The sequence below is a fragment of the Sylvia atricapilla genome, chromosome 5 (genome assembly GCF_009819655.1).
Source record: "Sylvia atricapilla isolate bSylAtr1 chromosome 5, bSylAtr1.pri, whole genome shotgun sequence".
Classification (NCBI taxonomy): Eukaryota; Metazoa; Chordata; class Aves; order Passeriformes; family Sylviidae; genus Sylvia; species Sylvia atricapilla.
Window position 1 is genome coordinate 62,537,671 of NC_089144.1, and position 19,667 is coordinate 62,557,337.

Genomic DNA, 19,667 nt, shown 5'->3' on the forward strand with positions numbered 1-19,667 from the left:
AAAGTTCTTTGCATACAAGGTTTCTAATAAGATTCATAAACCCCAAGAAATTTTGTCCATGCTTGCCTTTGACCAAGTCCTAGCAATCCAAACCTTCCCCTGAGTCTTCCCAGAGAATCAGGGAAGAATGACTTTGCCATGACCATACAGGGCCATCACAACTGAGCACTTGAACACTTGGGCCAAGGATCAAGGATGACTGGAAAAGTCTACTGTACTTTCTTAGCCTGGTCTTATTTCTTATATACAGGTACATTGAGATAATCAGAGATTGTTCAAACTTGTTCAGATGTGAACAAGGAGCAATGAATATTAAAGTATATTTAACACAGCTATAAAAGCATGATTTCAAAGTGCAAAATACCTTAAAAAACCTAAACCAAACAAACTAAAAAAGCTCCACCAAAAAAACATTTGTACAGCACAACCTGGAAGACTTGAATTTAACCTTACTGTGGCAGTCAAGAGGTAAAGGGTGAAAGGGCGTGCAGCAGGGAAACTCAATACCATGGGAGCAGGAAAGCACCTTCACTAGTCTAAACAGTGTCATTGAGCACAAAACCATATCCAGGTGGTACTAAACTTTGAGGAAGCAATTCTCTAGCTCTCATCTCAAAGCACAGTTTAATTAGCAACGAAAGTGGATGCAGTGAGATGGATGCAGTGAGATCCGTAGTAACTACAGAAAACTCCAGCTACCCATTGCTCTCACAGCTCCAGGAGAAAACAGCAGAAAAAAAGAATTACTCAGGATAATTCCATTCAAGTCTGAACAGGGGCACAACACAGTGGCAAGTTGGTTTTTTTGCCCTGCTGTGGTCCATAAAGCAGGGTCCTGAGTTTGCCATACCCAATCTGACATCTGTCATTCATGTACAAAGCAATGAATTAAGGCAGGTTTTACATCAGGTCTGCTCTGTTTGATTCAGGGTAAGCTCTGAAGCACACAAACACCACCACCCCTTTACCTCTGTGTTTCACTAATTAAAACTTGAACCTGGCTCTTAAATACAAACTGTTCACATCAGGATACTGTGTTTTAGTTACAGCAGGACTACAACAGCTCAGGTAACAATGTCTGGCATTTACTAATCTGAACTTGGCTACCAGGAGTTTTCCCCTCCATGATTCTCTCCCCACTGGAGAGCAAGTTAGCTAAAACTTGTGCATTGATGACAAAATTATTTCAAGTTTAAATTAAATAAGGTGATCTAGAAGGCAGTTACAAACCACCAGTCTAATCTGGGAATTTTTCCATTGCTGCCCTCATTAGGCTTTTTTCCACAGCTTCCCCATAATTTCTTTTAATGCTGGTACTAATAGTGGCTTTTGAAGTATTTTGTATTTTAGCTCAGTTCCAGAACACAGCTTGTTCCAAACCATCTGTAGGCATGAGCAGCCTGTCTACGTTATGAGTTATGGAACTACTCAAGAATGCAGAACTGAGTAAGAACAAGTGAAATCATAACCAAGGCTGGACACATATAGGTACTTATACTACTAACTTACAAGTGCATATAAGTCCTGCCACCAGAACGACAAGTTAGTCCAAAACTATTTCTGGAATACTTAATTTTGTGTATTATCTGTTTATTAAATAACAGGATTGTTACAGCATGGACCTTCAAAGTCTTGCATTAAGGATTACAAATCAAGTTCATTTCTTGGCACTCAAACATTACCAAATTGAAACTTTTTGTGAAACTTAAACAAAACACGTCATAACATTTCAGAAACCAAATTAACACTGGAAATTTCATATGACATTACAGAGCCAGGTATCACTTGCAAGAATTTCTTCAATAAATGAAATTAATTTGCTTTATGTGGCATTTCAAAACTTAACAAATCAGAGTATTTCTTCACAAAGAGACTGTTGACTGAACTTTGGGAGTTGAAGCTTAGGTAGCAGATCACTTATGGACGGCACTACCTTGTTGAAAACTACTTGGATGTTGAAAGCAAAAGGGAGAGAGGTGTCAGGTGAATTCCAAACAGAAATGTAATGAAAATAAAGCTTTTGACAAAACTTAAAAGCTTTCATTGATCACCAAATTGATTTAAAAAGTGGTTTGCACATCAGTCATATTTCTTAAATCTGAGAACTATCATCCCTGGATACAATGCAAGATAAAAGTACCTCATTTGTATTCATTACATGTAATGCATACACCATGACTTTTTAGGCTGTTTAAAAATACACAGAATATATTTCTGTGTTCTGCATGAATAACCTCAGATCATATGTGAAGTATCCAAAAGTTGCATCTGTCAGACTTTTTTGTGCTCATATTGATGCCAAACCGAAGATTACCATGAGAAAAATACATTTTTAAACAGAGCTTCTTGTAAACTGAATTTTTAGATTTTCAATCTTTAGCAAAGATTGAAATCTCTTCGAATCCTTACCAAAAGGAATTCCATTTTTGCTAACTGATTTCAGGGGGAAGGAACTGCATATGGTAATAAAAACCTCACTATCTTGGCCCAATACCATAAAATCAAGCCAAGGAGGTTAACAGCAGTGTCCTGTTTTTCATGCAAGTTGTGTTAAAGTATCAGCAACACTATAGTAAACATTTTCACTTTATACAAAAAGAGTGACTCTGCTTGAAAAGTACATGCAAGTATGCTGGCTGGAGTTTAAATAAATTTTTAGTCATAAAAATTAAAATGTTTACTTTTTCAAGGCTAGTGTGATCAATAGTTATCTGTATGAATTACAATCAGAAGAAAAAAAAGAAACCTCATCAACTTAATTTCCAACCTAAAATTTTATAATTTTACGATTGTCCTCAAAAAAAAAAAAGCTACTTACAGCACAATAAAATTTCCTCAAAAGCAACTGTAATCTCTGATATAAATATTCCAATTTCATAGACTTTCTTTCATACTGTCATACATTCCAAAATTTGCAGAAGTTGTGGGCATCCCCTTCTCCCTGGCCAACTTCATCTGTTGTTAAAAGAAACGCTTACTATCCCGTTACAGTTTTGAAATCTGTTTTATTTTTCAGTTCTGCCAGAGCAAATTCACTAACAGATGGTCCAGGGGCTTGGTCCCAGGGGGGAGCAAGGGGAAGGTGTCCTTGTGCCTGATTATAAACCCCAACATTCATACATAAGCTCCAGTGCACGTTAATAACTCTGCAGCCACTTTTTAGTGGGCTGCTCTTGTTCGCAAGCTCCAGGCTAATTCTTCCTACATGATACTCCATGAAATCAAGTCTGAAGTTTTGTCTGCCATTGAAACACTGGGGGACAAAGAGGAAAAAAAAAAAAAAAAAAAAAGAGGGAACACACATACATAGTAATACGCTCGACATCTCTACTGTGCTATAAAATGGAGACCTCCATCTGTCACAGTGCATGCAATATATTCATGAAAGAAAATACTCGGTGCTCTCTTTTCTTCACAGTATTGAAACTTCTACTGGAAAAGCAGCTTAAAACTATGCCACAAGACTACACCGGCCATCTGAACCACAGGCAACCCATTCAGCAAGTCAGGCACTGGAACTTGAACGTTTTTCCCCAAGTTCAAATGAGACTGTCACTGAGACAGAAGACTTGGTCTGCTTTAATTTGCACCAGAAACCTGGTAAGGAAACATTTAGAGCCATTTATTATATGGATTAAATACGACTTCTTTTGCAAAATACAGCATATTTTTTCTGTTTGCAAATCAAACCAACTGTCTTTACATGAGCAGATTTACACAGTTGCAGTACACAGATAAGAAGAGTTCATAAATAAAAATTCTACTCTGTATACCATGCCTAGCAATTGTCAAGCCAATGTAACCTCCAATGCATATAAATAGTGTGGCTGATACAGTCTTCACCAAAGATGTGTCTCACGGATCTCTGCAATGATCTGGCTGGCTCGCTGCAGGGCCTGCATACAGGAACACACAAATCCAGGGTCAGTTATGCTGCAGAGATTTCTCAGGGATATAACAGCAGCAGTCAGGGAAGTGCAAAGTTAAAAATCAAATCAAAGCTAATCAGTCTTATCACTAAACAAGTGGAAACCCACAAAATTCTCAAGGGCAGACTTCTTCACCGTACACGGTTTTAATGCTGTGAAGCTTAAAAATAAAACAGAAATTGCACCTGCTTTCTATCTAGTCTGCTAAACTGCAGATTTTAAAGCTCATATGCAATCCTTTCTGGTCATGCATTGGTTTCAATTCCTCTAGCAGAGAAAAGTAATACACTGGTATACTGTTAAAAAGCAGTGAAGAAAAAAGGAAGACAAGTCTTCAAAAAGCCTCCCATTGATATTGTTAACTGCTCCCATGAGCTCCTGATCTCCTCATTACCTTTAGCATGTCAGCTGCCTCTTTCCTGCGCTGTGCCATGTCCTCAGACTCTGTGAGAAGGTCATCCAACAACAGTGATTTGTACAGCTGGCCCACCAGCTCACTCTGGAGAGTGTCCTTCACGTGGTTCACCAGAAAATGCATCACTGCCTTTGGCACACTGTAAGCACATAAAGATTGTTTCTTTAAAATCATCGTTCAAAACCAGCTCTGTTCCACATTGAAGAACACACAATGAGGGCAAGCAGCTACACACAGCCTTGGCTCAAACTACCAGCAATCTATCACTACCATAAATAAAAACTCTCAAGTAACAGCAGCATCATTTACAATATTAGAGTAGAACTAATTCATATAAAATTAATTCCTTCCAAATAGAAAAGCTGCATTGTAAAAAAAACATGAATAGGTTTTTTTTACAGAACACAATATAAGAATAAATAACTCTGCTCTTTAGAAACCAGCCTATCTCTACTGTGCTAGGGATGACACACATTAAATTATGTCAACCTAAAACCAGATTTTATGTGTAAATGGGAAGGGAAAGAGGCAAAAAAATAATTCATATCTCTGACATTACACAGTATGAACAGTAAAGTTAAGGTAAACAAAGAGCTCCCCTGTCATGAAATACTACAAATTATATTGAAGGTATTAGTTTATGGATAGACTAAAACACCTGTGAGCCTCATTAACCTGCTCTAAAATCTGGTTTCCAAATTCCTGTACTTCCCCACCAAACTTCCCATATACATAAAAAGTATAAATATATATGAAGTTAGTTATAAATATATATGTCATTCCACAATGACATAAGCAAATAAAGTTTTACAGAATTCCTCATTAGAGTAGGACATTTTTTTAAGCAAATCTTTAAAGGCATTTTCCACAGTAGGAAAAAAAATTTATATGCTTTTTCCATCCTTATAGCTAAGTGCCACACACAGACTAGTTCCTATTTGACCCTCCCATTTGAAATAACAGGATGGCAAAGCTAAGTTCTGTTGGGGTACACAGCATCTAGAGTTTATTACAGTTTATTTGCCGCAAGTCTTCAATCTGAATTGAAACACCCTCCAGAAAAGCAGGCATGTCCTAAATAATTAAACTTTTAACTTAATATTATACAGAACTTGAAACCCTTAGAAAAAACAAGTGCTTCTTCAAACTGCTTCATTCTGTGAAGGGTCAAAATTTAATGCTGCTGTCCCTTCTAAAAAACAAATTTATTTTCTCTCTTCTTACAAACATGAGAACATGATAAAAATAACATGATGATATATATGATTATTAAAATATCACAATATTTGCATGGCTTAAATACTTCAAGGAAGTTTGGGTTTACCTGTCCTGAATGTTCTTCCTGACAATAAGGAAGTAAGATTTAATAAGTCGTTCAATCACTTCACAATCTCGTTGCTCACGGGCAGAAAGTTTGCGTGCAACAGGTACAGGCTGTGTGAAAAATCAAAGTTTAGCTCAGTTTACCAATTCTGCTCATTTGCATTTGTAAATAAAACTCAAAGCTGTAACTACTGCTCTTTTAGCCCGAGTTTGTTAGATGTAACCTGCCTTGCAACAAACATGTAATTCTTCAGAAATAAAATTAGAGACATATCAAAATCCACGTGTGAAACAAACATTTTTTTCTAAAGCTCTCCAAATACTTCAAATATCTTCATCTGTTTTTAACTTAAGTGGGTTTTGTCTTTAATGATTCTTCTCCTCTATTAGCAACATTCAAATTCAGTACAAGAAGAGCAGGAATTTGAGCTGAGCTGAGATTTGTTCCTGTACCAGCAGCTATCTAGACAAGGAGTTCTCTTGCACAGGAATTTGTGAAAGGAATCCAGTTATCCAAATCATAGTGTGAAACTAGAGCAGGCAGGGAGCTTGCAGGGAGATCGGAATCAGGCAAGGAGCAAAGCAGAAGAGACTGGCTAGAGCTCCCTTTTTACTAGAGTGGGAATTATTTACAAAGACATCACATATTAGCAGCAAAGTTACAAGATCTGGAATTCAGATGTTTCCTTTCCTGAGTCTGAACTACAAAGAAAAGGAATTAGCCTCCCAAGACTCACCACATCTAATAGGTTTACAGCATGTCCTTTTTGAGGACTAGCAGGTAGGGGTGCAGCTGGCTTGGATTTTTCATCTGCTGCTACCTCTTCTGCTTTGGAGGGTTTCAGCATTCCTCTCCAGCTGCCTGTTCCAGGCTCCTGAGACACATCTGCTCCTGCAGCAGGAGTCTGCACAAACAGCACATTGAAAAAACATGGCAGAATTAGAACTTGGGCACTGTAGAGAAGCATCTGATCAAATCACTAAAGCAAAAACTCACTAAAAAAATAAGATTTTCATAAATATATTCCTTTGGTTCTGTTCTTCACATTCCTTACATTTATTCTCCCTTTGCTGGTTACAGCTTACAAAAGGTACCAGTAAAATGAAAGCTTTTAGAACTCATACTCTCCCTAATAAAGGGTATGAATATGTCTCACATGGAGAAGCTCCAAAGCATTTTAAGGGTCTGCAAATCACTTCTGAAATATGGGGTGGTCTTCCTAAGTCATTTGGCTTTGACCACGCATCCTATACTATCAAGATCATTCTGAAAGTATGTTTTGAAGATCACCATAGCTCTTGCAATACTCAAATTTAAATTCTTCAAGTTTTATTTAAATATGAACTGAAGTTTCTTACAGTAACAGCTAAAAAATATTTCTACTTCAAGGTACCACAGCTATGATCATATTTGTGCTGTTAGAATTTACAGAAGGCTTTTTTTGTAACAAATCAAAACAAAAGTCTTCATCTTATGGAAGTGAATATCAGAGATTCTGGAGAGTTCCAGACTAAGAATAGCTCAGGAATCTTCTGAGAAAAAAAATAACACCCAACTCCTAAACATTAGGAATCACTGGACAAAAGAAATACTAGTGGATGGCATCCACCATATGTTAATAAGTATTAAAAAAACCCAGTTTATTTTGATGTAGAATGGGGCAATTTTAATTTTGTACCTTTCCACAAGCCTAATATCTCTTCTATTTACTCTGTGCTTTTAAATCTGCTCCTGTTTGAAAAACAACCAAGGCTTTGTACTACTATTTATGTCTTGCTTCAGATATAAGAGGAAAAAAGCAAAATTTATCTATTGTGTTTACAATGAAACACCACAGGCTGATCTAAAATCTTAAAAAAAGTGAGAAACAAAGCATAGCAAACAGAATATCAGCAGTAGCACACAGGAGGAATCCCAGCTAACCTGCACACATCAAAAATTTTATTTAAATTGCACAGTTGCTCAGAGGCATTGCAGAACACACCAAGAATTCAAATCAAACTTTGTTAATAAGAGAAAATTATTGCTAAGGAAAGATCCACTGCATGATTTCTGATTGCAAGACAGCTGCTCAAAATGACAAAAATACCACTCTCCTCCTGTAGTACTGTGGAGTCTGCTCTACCTCCAAAGTAGTTTCAGAAAAAAAGCTACATGGGTGAGTGTTGAATGCATCATCTCATAGAGGACAGGTTTTATGGGAAATGCAAACCAAATCTTGCAGCTTCTTGCAAATTCCTAAGTCACAACACTATTTTCACAGTGGGTCTTGGTTACTTTTGATTTTTGCAGCATATCAAAATCTCTAAAACATTGATGAAAATAATAGTTAAAATTCTACTATTGACTAGATTTTGATTTTAACCACTTTAGTCAGGACAGAAAACGAAGCTTTGCATTAAAATCTGAATGTGCAATAAAGCAGAAAGCCTGAGTTCCCTTGGTACTCTGAATACACAAACCTGTGATTGCCCATCTTTTCTGACTCCAAGCAAGAGCAATTAGCAGAAAAGCCTTCAGAGAAATACTGAGCTGTTATTTTAACACATGAGACAGCACACCTAACATGTAAAAAAACACTGCAGAACACATTTCACAAATGTAAGTAAACCAGGGATTCAACAATTATGTGAAACAACACAAAGGAGGTTCAGTTTGAACAAAGCCTGTAAAGATTCCCTGCAGGAAGCAGGAAACTCACATTTTAGCATATCTTCTGTCCTCCTTCTTTAACTGTCAACACATTAAAAACATGCAGTTTAACAGCCATGCTGAAGACTTTTGATTACAAAACTGTTGCACCCAACAATCTATGGACAGTTTGAGGCAAATTAGGTGCATATTTGCACCACAATATATTGGAAAGGAGAGCTCAAAGAGAAAGCAGTGACTTGGCCACCCCATGGCATGTCTTGACATGCCACTGCACACAGAACCTGTAGTGCCAAGTAATCCACACTGGGGAGGACATCCAGACTGGGTAGGACACACTGCTGGTGACAGAACTACTAGAGACAAACTACTTTCCTTACATCTGGGGTGCACCACAACAGAAACATGCATGCAGTGCTTAGAGGAAAAAAATCAAGACAGACCTTGCCATCAGCCTCAGCAGAAGCAGCAGTAACAGTCTCCTGGGAAGCAGGTGCCAATGCACCTGGAGCTTTAGTAGACTAAGGAAGGTAAAAAATGTAGGGAGGGAAAAAAAATTCAACTGAAGACCACCAAATTTACCTAGCAAAATTCATACGCTTTTACCCACTAGCATCTTTCAAAATCCAGAAAAGAAATATTTTGAATTTGCAAGAAAAACAGAAATAGAAGCAGAAAAGAAAAAAAAAAAGAAAAAAAAGAAAAAAGGAAGAAAGAAAAGATGATGATAAAAAAAAAAAGCATCTCCAAGATAGTTATTTTGGACTATCTGACCTTCCATCTCATTTAAGCTCCTACACTGATGTTTTAACTATGAAATCAATAAAATAAAGGATCAAAGGGAAATAAAAGCAATCTCCAGATAGCTACTTTAAATTCGCAGTTGATCCATCAGTTTGGGAGAGTGATTAAAGGCAGTGGTATTAGATCTACTCTGGGACTTTGTCTCACTTTTTAAGGTAATGAACTTAGCAAACAGATTTCTATCAGCTGTAGAAACTCCCGTTACAACTTCATCTATAGTCTGTATCTTTGAATTCTTAATAATTCACATAGTATTAAATAACAGTCTAAAATTCCAGCTTAGTGTCAGACTGTTCTTTTCTACAGCCATATTTTCCATGACACTTGGTTGGTTCTTCCACCCCTGTCACTAATCCCAAAACCTGGTAAAACTAAGCAAACTCCAGAGACAGCATACATGACTGGATTATGATGAACAACCAAAAATGTCACCTCCAACAAAGGCCTTGCTCCCAAAGAAAGTAAGACCACAACAAGCTGCAGTTCTAAGAGTGACTTAACAAAAACCAACCACAAGTCACTATGTCGGCACTGGATATTTTAAATCACTTGTTTATCTTTTCAAATCAGTGTGCCTCAGCTACAAATATAAGCATGCAAGTTCTGAGCCCATCTTCAACATCTGCAGGCATTTTACACCTTACCTGAGATGATATTCAAGTAATAAGTGTAATATTACAGTTACAATTACAGAACAAGTCTTCAGAAATACCAGATTTAAAACCTCCCAAAAACTGCATCTTTTAAAGAAAATGACATTCCACTTATATCTTATGAAACTGAAAGGAAAAAACTCAATACCCAGAAGCTCCCAAGACTGTTACTAGGGCAGCATATCAAAATCTCCAATACTTAGATTGAATCTAGGAGAATGCATTAAGTTTTATGTAAAAAATAAAATCAAACATTCACTTACCTTGTCTCGTGGCACAGAAGGCGGCAATTCCCGGGCTAACCTGTTCCTCCTTTGCTCCTTTAAAAACAATCCAGCAAGATCTCAGTTATGTATTACTCTGTACCAACACATAGGCAGGATTCACATTTTACAGATTTCCATATGAGAGACAAACATGAGTAATTTCTTCGCATCCAGTGCCATGCTAATACTGTGGTCTATGAAACCCTCAATTATTTGGATACTTTGATTACCTGGTCAAAACCAAATTCTCAAAATAAGAAGTTTTGCAAAGTTTTTTTTGTACCACATTCCCTAATCAAAACCCGAGCCTTTAAAAAAACAACATCAAAGCTCCACAATTTGGCTCAGCACAGATACCCTACAGCCCTCATTAAGCTGTAAATCCTCCAAGCAATCTAAAGGACTTGATTCTATGGCCAGCATGTGATAAGTCCAAAATGAAGGAAGAGGCAGAATTTGCTTCACAGCAAAAGAGAATTTGAAGCAATCAGGACAAAGAAATATCTGATTTTGCTCAAAATTAACAATTGATTGTCTAGTGAATAAGGCTTGGGTTTACATGGTTTGAGTCTTCAAAATTTTCAGTGTCCTGTTTAGGAAAACATTAGGAAAGAATTAGTTTGAGTAACACATGATGATACAATTTTGTATGTTCAACTTCACTGAGTCTCAATTTTTATACTCACAGCTGTTTCCTTACACATTGTTTTTGAACTAGATTAAAGAGCAGTCTACCAAGGCAAATTCAGTACAGAATATATGTATAGAAGGAAGTAAAGGGTTAAAACTAGAGTAGAAACTGTACTGTAAGCATTTATAAAAGGAACACTACAAGAGCATGTAGTGACAGGACAAGGAGGAATAGCTTTAAACTGAAAGAGAGTAGATTTAAATTACCTATTCCATAGGAAGAAATTCTTTACCGCTAAGGTGGTGAGGCACCAGAACAGGCTGCCCAGAGCAGCTGTGGATGCCCCATCCCTGGAAGTATTCTAAGCCAGGTTGGATGGGGCCATGAGTAACCTGGTCTAGAAGAATGTGTCTCTGCACATGGCAGGGGGGTTGGAATGAGATGACCTCCCAAGCCAAGCCATTCTGTGATTTTGTGATGAAAGAAAACAATGTGTTGGATAAACACAAGGGTATTAATAAGCTCTTAGCCAGGGAGATCAAGTATTGCAACACCAGACTGATTCTCCCAATCTAGCGGATCGGTTGTTGAACTGCTTCCACAGGATGATGGCAGTAAAATGTATTATCAATTTGGGATTGAAAAACACGAGATTACTGATGGGAGACTGTGGGGGTGGGCAGAGCCCTAACTGCTTTGCCCTGGAGGGAGCCAAGCTGAGGAGTTAAGAAAGAATTTCGCAACTTCACCCAGAGCCCCTAAGACAAAAGACAAACTTTCTAGTTACAGTGACCTGTCCGGAGACCCACAAGCCCCCTCGGGATTTTATGTAGATCTGTTACAATTGATTGGTTTTGTACTCTTTTCCTCCCACCCTGATGTCCCATAAAAACTCCTGGGTTTCCTCTGGTCGGCAGAGGCACCTCGTCCCTGGATCCCCTTCACTGGTACCCTCTCAATAAAGTACCACCTGCGGAAATTCCACACGAAACCTCTCTCTCTCTCTCTCATCACGGCCGGCTAAAAGAGGGGCAAACTCACAAGGGCAGGAGCTGAAATCACTGAGCTGAAAAATCACTGAGCTGAAAAATCACTGCTCTGCCCTCCTACTGAGAAGCCCCTCTGCCAGCTGAGGAGCACCCTGACCCCCCAAGAAGCTGTTTTTAGCAAGACATCTTTTGGGGTGGTTGTGGCTCTCTGGGTCCCAAGCAGCGAACCCCTCTACCAGCTGAAATAGGAGACTGATAGAGAGAATGTCTCAGGGAGACTGAAGTGTGGAAATACAGAGATTCAAGCTTAATGCCAAAAACAAGCAGAAATTAGAACCTAAGCAGAGGAAACAATATTTGTATTATCCTTTCATGAATGAGAGGAACAGTATTGATACACTGTGTAAGAAACAAAATAGAGTACCTTCGATACTAAACACTATTTCACAACTACATATTTAAATTTCCCCTTAAAAATTTTTATTTCACAGACAATACTCAGTTAGGTGCCCATCTTATTTTCCAGACTGAAAAGCAGGCAGAATCCTTTCAGTGAAGTACCAGCCAGTGATCATGAATGTAATATGCAATAGAAATTAACAAATCCACAGATCACTAGAGTATACACCATATTCATAATTCATCACATTTCTAATGCCTCAAAATGTAGAAATCTGCTTCAATGAAAGAAACTGATGCCTTCATTATCTTTATCAATTTCACTTCCACTTAAAGAGACAAGAAGCATTTTAATAGAACGTACTTTCTTACCTCTATGTTGTTATTCATTAACCCACAGGCATCAGCGAAGTCTGGATGTTTGGTATTGATATAAGCTAACTCGATGGCCACCAGATTATGGACCTGCAATGCAAGACATCCCCAGATCAAAAATTCAGGGAGTAAACCTAATGCCAGTGCAGACCAATGACCTACAGTGCTGGCAAGCACAGCTTAACTACCCATAGCAATAGACCACTCAGCCACAAAGCACCTACAACATGTGAACCAGGGGAGATGGCTCACTATGAGAGCTAGCATGTATACAAAATGACTTTTGTTTTTCACATCAAATGCAGTCAAATACTGAAACACTCTTTACTCCCCAATAGGCAGTCCAAATCAGACTTGAAAATTAAAACTTATTTATATAAAAAGGTACAAGTTGAACTTTTAGTTTGCACTAGCTGAAGAGCATTATATGCCTCTGAAACATACAGAATAAGGATTACAATTTTATTTTCATCCCTGCATCCCAAACTCTACAGTAAATGCACTGCTTCTGTTACCAGGGAGGGAAACAACCTATATAAGGAAGACTAGAAGATGTTAAATTGAAGTTTTAGTAAAATTCTTCTTGGGAAATTGAAACACAGGACAATATGCTTAACCCTAACTCCACCTCTTGGTTATTTATGCACCTATAATATAGAATACTATTCAAAAGATGTACATATTAAATAACTATCAATTTAACAAATAAGTTAAGATTCCTTTAATAACCTGGGATTCCTGACTGTGCAAACAGAAGCATCAAGATTCCAGAAAACATGCACTTTTACCTGAAAGTAAAATTTCAGTAGATGGAAACTTACCATTTCATTTGTGACAGGAAGTCTCCTACGCAAAAGACAGGTTACTACTTCAACTATGGCATCATGCAGTTTAGGAAACCTCAGTAATTCCTAAAAACAAACCAAAATTTTACTGGGGAGACTTCCAGAAGTTTTTAAGCAAGCAATCACACATACACACCCCAGCAGTAACAAACCCAATCCTAATGCATGCATTTTTACCTGTGTACTGTAATTACTACAATGCTGGATAATCCTCTGCATTTCCTCATGAACCAGCTCCACACAGCGCAAGCTCGGTTCTTCCAAACGTTTGATTTGCCTTTTTACCAGCAACTCAAAAGAAACTTCAGGAACAAACAAGGCAGGACGGGGACCCTGGTTAAAAAGAAGGGAAAATGCTGCTGAATTGGGCATAAAACAAGATGCATTTCTAAGAAGTAGTATCTGATGAGGCCCGGAATAAATTAGGTCACAGTGATGACACCTGACACTCAGAACAGGTCTCAGAAGTAAAATATATTACAAGAATATTTAAAAATTAAACCTATAAGTTGCTATCTTTAAGACAAAATGATTAACCGGCATCCTTATAGAATCTTGGAGATTTCTACCAACTCACGTCACTTTAGGCTTACAAATCTGAACAAATGCTTCTTCACATTTGTGGATGAAATGTAGATGAAATCTATTACAAAGGGAAAGACATTTTCTTTCTAATTTCAGAGAGAAAAACTGCCATTATTTATTTACAGTCTTGGGCATATAATACCATACCATACCATGAAGATAGGGTGGGTTTCAGTGTTTGGAGTAATTTCTTCTATGACCAGACAGACCAATGCTTAGCTACAGATATAACACTTTTTTACCCTGAAATATGATATCCTCCCTGTTACTAAATCCTGTTTTTACATTTTACATTTACAGGAGGATAGGAACATACACACAGATCATTGCTATGGAGTACCTCATGCTCCAGGACCATGCAGAATCCTGCCAGTCTGTCCATAGGCAGTACAACAGCAGACTGACATGTCTGACATCCAAAATCAAGCTTGAAGGACTGAACGTTTTATTATATACTGCGACATTTAAAAGTGGCCTTACTCTGTTAATTCTCAGCAACACCAATTCCCATACTAGCAGGAAACCAAATCTGTCTGGAAAACACTGAACCATTTCAAAGCTGTGCCCCTCATATAGAATTAAACTTTAGCTTCCTATCTAACATACAGACACAACACTCAGAAATACACAAGAACACTCACAGTGGCATTTCTAATGGCAGTCAGAATGTCAATTGTGTTAAGGCCACCCAGTGGGTCAACAGATTCTAAAGTTCTTCCAAAAGTCTCATGAAAAATATAACAGATTCTGGCTCCACCACACCTGAAAGAAGAAAACAACAAATGAAGTAGCAAATAAGTAGAAGAAATCTCTCACTGAAACCATTTTTTTACAGTTGCTTAGATTCAAACATTTTTGAGTATGTTATGGTCCTGTGTAGTAATATTGCCAGTGAGAGCCACTGGGTCAACCTAACCACTCAGTCAATATTCCAGGAAAGCATTTGTACTTACAGCTCCGAAGTCTCTATGTATTTTGCTGTTCCTTCAATCGTGTTACAATATTCTGTGGCAAATTTGGTGATCAGCTGCAATAAAGTAGCACTTTTGTCTTCAACAGGCTCCCCATAGCTGTTCAGTAAAGACTGGTATTGGGCAGCTAAAACATTAATTCTGGTTTTCAGTTCTGGCAAGCAATCCCTGATATGATGCATCAGCAATCTAAAAATAGAAAACAGTCCCTCATTAGAAGGGAGGAAAAGTTTCAGCTTTATCATCTCCATCAAAACAGAGAAGAGACACAAAATAGCCACCAAAGGAAAACATTTACTTGGGAAAATTACAGCAACTGAGAGAACAGGAGTTTGTAACCAGAGTTTTCTTCCAGCACCAAAAGAGGCACTAAGGGTAAAAAAAAAAAGGTCTGCACATATGTCTAACACATCAGCTTATATCTTCAAGTAATACCTGTTCAGTGTCCTAGCAAGATACTTGGTTCCATTTCGATTGGCAAGGGAAGGATATTTCTTTTGAAGAAACCCATACTCATCACGAATGGAATCAGCCACACTCTTCTTATTGTTAATATCCAACTGACTCCTGAGGGTAAAAGGCAGAGTTACGCACTAGTTAATGGATGCAAAGTAAAAGTAAAAGTAATTTACACTTCTGCTTTTCTGGACAGAACATTTAACAACTGGGTTTTGCTTTACATACATAACTCACCTTCCCTAGACTGTGAAGGTTTTTATTGTTTCTCCATGCAGCATAGTCAACAAACAGGTATTGGTAGCAACTATACACAGTCTAACCAATGCTTTCATCAAAACTACATGAGATTTGACCTAAATAATGTAAAAAACCACAGCAAATGGTACCACAGTTATATGCAGTTATGACTAAAATGTACAGGACCTGTGCTGGATCAGGGCAAATGTGAACAGCTGACCAGAAGCACCCCTCAAGCTGATGAACAACAGCAGAAGTGGTGACACTACAGTTCTTTTAGAAGTGTCTCTACTCCTCTCTGCATTAGCAGGTGGTTGAGTGGCAGAATAAAGGCTTTTGAGAAGTGAGCAACAAACTTCTCCCTTGCTTATTCAGAAGTTTATTTCAATATTGTTACCTTATTCTTAAAACTATATTCATGACTAAAAAAGAAGAAACATTACTTCACATTAACAGTTTTAAAAATAGCACCAGTGTGCCCACACAGACCTATTCACTACTCCAATGATGCCAAGTTTGACTGGAATCACTCTTCCCATGAGCACATCCATAGCATCAGTGCCAGCATCCATGAGATCCAGCTTTGTGATAACAGCAAGGGTTCTTCGACCTACCAAAAGGAAAACACTCACAGGGATGTTCTGATTTGATCAGAGTAACTAAAACTCATAATTCAGCAAAGTGGAGAATTAGTGACCTAAATTCATTGAATAGGTAAATACTGCCTATCTAAACCAGTAGGCTAACACACACAGGATTTGTTTGGGACCTTAATATTTCCTGAGCTCTCGGTCTGAAAAAAAATGTGCCAAGAATTGTTTCTTTAAAATATAACAGACTTTTTGCATCTAAAAAAATAAACCAGCATCTCAGTAAAATCAGTAAGTTCTTGGGTCTTGGAACCTTCATGGAAGTGTAGCTACTTTGGTACTGTAGGTTCTCAGTATACAGCATTACTCCTGCAGAACCTGCAACATGATCTACCACTAGACCTTTAAGTTTTAAAGTTTTGGGAAGTGATCCAAAAGACACTGTCAGTCATTTTTACAGAAGTAAAATAAAAGGGGTCTGATACCTTGAACCAGGACAGTTTAACTGAGCAGACTGCCAGAAGAGGTTTTCTCTCAAGGTTATGTGGCAGACAAGCCAAAGCAAACTTGGGAGTTTGAAAACAATCACGAAGAAAGAGTTACATTTTATGGAAAAAAAATTTGATGGTAACAACACTAAATTTTAACCTAATTTCAGTATGCTTATTTTTCAAGTGTAAAAATCCATGTTGTTTCAAATCATACAATGCCATTTGCTACTCAATGGTACTGATAGGACTTTGCAAAAACAAGAAGCAGGCAGCCAGTAGCTTCAGATCTGTTTCCAAGTACTTACGTAAATACAAAATGATAATCTTCCTACTCCATTAAATCAGTCAGTTCTCCCCACATAAATACAGGGTACCAAAATTCAGCTTATCTTTACTAAAGGTCACTAAACTATCAGCTACACAGTCAATTACTAGCTGCAGGATGGCATGTTTTCTCAGCCAAAGGAAACAATGTTGGACAATAAAGCACGAAATGCCCTAACAGACCACTCTGAAGTACTAAAACTCTAAAAATCCCCAACATTCTTAACACCATTTTGCTGCTGTGGAAACAGAAGTGACTCCATGACTATTAGAATGGTTACTTGGCCTGCTGGCAAGCCAAAAATCTATCAGTTATTGATTCATCCCAGCATTCTCTTGAGTAGCAGAGACTGCAGCAAGAAGTCTTTACTCAAATATAAAACTTGTATTTCCTAGGAAATGTGGTGACATTTACTTTACTTACTGCATTTTGCCCAAAAGGACTTCAGCTTTATTTTAGGATTGAGTTTTAAAAAGCAGTTGAATTACAGCATCCAGTCAGCCTTGGTGCTTACCATCTGGATCCACCTCCCGAGCTATTTTCAGTGCTTCAGAAGTGGCCATGTCCGTGTTAGCAGCCGTAACTGCCAGGATAATGGAATTGGGGTTGCTGATGAACTGAAGGATGAGCTCTCTTATTTGAAGTTCAATGTCTTTAGGCTGATCACCAACAGGCACCTAGAGAAAAAACCAGTATGGAACTGTTCAAAATTGTGTCTTTATGCTTGCATGAGGCTTGGTTTTCAAGAACCATGTGCACAACTGGCAGAGTGTAGTGTGTACGAGTGCACAGGCAGGGAAAAGAAGTCATCTTGTCTTCTTCATGTCTCAGAAAATTATTCCATATGTAACCTAAACAGGCAGGATCTGAATATTTCTCCTAGGATATTCTCACTTTAGACAGCCTCTTACACAAAATACACATAGCAACTCCTGAAGAAGCAATGTGGAAGAGATTTTCCAAGCTGCCAAATATCATCTATCTGCAGTACAGCTCTGAGACCTGGAGTGCTCCCTCTCCTATGGAAAGGAATATAACAGCCTAGACATTTACCATCAATTATATGTAGAAAGAGGAAAAACATAAACAAATCTATCTCTGGCATCAGCAAAGTGCACCAGAAACCCAAATACTACCCTAGAGGACAGTGACATACCAAATATACATCACACACCCCAGGAAAGCAGTTTTTCTGAGAATGCAGAACAATGGCACAGAATGAACAGGCACACCCTGTTCAAAAATACACACTGAGTCAGAAGAGAAGCACTTCTGCACCTTACCTTTGTCATTCCAGGTAAGTCCACAAGAGTCAGATTTACAACATTAGCTGAAAAAATCTTAAGATGAATCGGTTCAGGACTGATCCCCTAGAAATAATTAATAAGAAGTCATCATTACTGCCCTGGATTATTTAAATTCATCAAATGAAATTCCAAAGGCTGTAGTTTCATGCTACAAAGACTTTTTTTCATCACATACCATAAAACACACAGCAAGGAAAAAACGTCAAACATCTGCCAACCAATTATTTTGTCTTTGGCAGTCTTTTGTCCTATATATATTACATGTAACGCTAGGTATGTGGAAAAATAAAAGCAAGTTTAACTGAAAGTTTATTTTTTTGCACTTTTCTTACAGAATCTTGAAGTAAAGCAACAATTCTTTGTCTTTTAGCTGAAGTAATTTATCTCATGAACACAGTGAAAAAATCTCAAGACAGCAAGCAGCATTCCTGTGTTCTTCATTAGGACAGTTAAGTGCTTTTCACTCCTAGCTGCCAGAATTCTTTAAGAAAGGTTTAGGCAGCAAGAAAATCAATTGCAAGACAACAGATGGACAGTACAGGATTTACCTTATTGTTTCCTGAAATCCTCTCTGTCTCATTTTCTATTTCCTGACGAATTTCATCAAAATCTGTATAGATCTAAAGGAAGAAAAAAAAGTTTAAAAATCAAACACAGCATGCAAAGACTGCAAAATAATGTTCTCTTCTCCAAGAGGTGGTGAAAAACTCTCTAAGTATACAGCATATTAAAAAAAATTATAAGAACTATTAGTAGCCCTTAAACTGATGTTAACAGGACTCATCAGTGCTAAAAATTATAGAAATTGATATTTAACCTGTTGACTAGTTCTGTGAGATGGCAGTTATTAGCACTTATAACCAATGTCAGACACAAGTTAATTTGTGTCCACCTACAGAGAATTCCAAACAATTCCATTTTGAGTGTAGTTTTAATCCTTTGAACCTAGTAAGCAACATGTAGCCTAAACAACTTCTCATCTTGAAGAGGACAAAGGGCAGTTTAATTTTCAAATTTTTCCACTCTTGTAAAAACTGTTCTCCTGCCACCATCACAAAAAAGGTTAGCACAGAGCTACCCTTCCACTGATTCCCTCTATACTCCTCTCTAGCTTTCCTTAAATTTCTAGCACTGCCTAGAAGGTGAGGAAATCAGTTTAAAGTAATGAACACGTGTATAATTGATCTGCCAACAAAAATATGACTGTCTTCAAACAAGAATAAAGCTTTGACTCTCTTCCCAAAGTGCTAGGTCATCTCAGTTTCTGCTCCTTGACCCTGATGCACATGAGGCTCTTCCTTCTTTTTCATCGCTTTCTAATAAACCTCCAAAGTAGCCAATTCCTCAACAGACTGAAATGACCTGTGCTGACACCTATCCTTGGCTTTGTGACAGCCATTCTAATTTTGGCAATGCACAA

At 37.8% G+C, this 19,667-nt stretch overlaps 1 protein-coding gene across 5 annotated transcripts in view; it reads right to left on the reverse strand.

Annotated features, from left to right (window-relative positions):
- Nucleotides 1–1,569: 1,569 nt before the first annotated feature.
- DNM1L (dynamin 1 like) overlaps nt 1,570–19,667 on the reverse strand; it is a 35,183-nt gene continuing 17,085 nt past the window's right edge. For 2 of the 5 annotated variants that reach the window (XM_066319729.1, XM_066319728.1), the window contains 16 exons: nt 18,796–18,867; nt 18,224–18,310; nt 17,455–17,617; nt 16,024–16,144; nt 15,274–15,405; nt 14,821–15,027; nt 14,509–14,629; nt 13,460–13,615; nt 13,259–13,348; nt 12,435–12,527; nt 10,041–10,097; nt 8,764–8,841; nt 6,405–6,572; nt 5,669–5,778; nt 4,324–4,483; nt 1,570–3,896 (listed from right to left, as the gene is read on the reverse strand). In XM_066319729.1, the coding sequence (XP_066175826.1) occupies nt 3,840–3,896; nt 4,324–4,483; nt 5,669–5,778; nt 6,405–6,572; nt 8,764–8,841; nt 10,041–10,097; nt 12,435–12,527; nt 13,259–13,348; nt 13,460–13,615; nt 14,509–14,629; nt 14,821–15,027; nt 15,274–15,405; nt 16,024–16,144; nt 17,455–17,617; nt 18,224–18,310; nt 18,796–18,867 (1,872 nt within the window). In that variant the 3' untranslated portion in view covers nt 1,570–3,839. The remainder of the gene's footprint in view (nt 3,897–4,323; nt 4,484–5,668; nt 5,779–6,404; nt 6,573–8,763; nt 8,842–10,040; nt 10,098–12,434; nt 12,528–13,258; nt 13,349–13,459; nt 13,616–14,508; nt 14,630–14,820; nt 15,028–15,273; nt 15,406–16,023; nt 16,145–17,454; nt 17,618–18,223; nt 18,311–18,795; nt 18,868–19,667) is intronic. The other 3 variants (XM_066319731.1, XM_066319730.1, XM_066319732.1) reach the window with 2 other exon arrangements.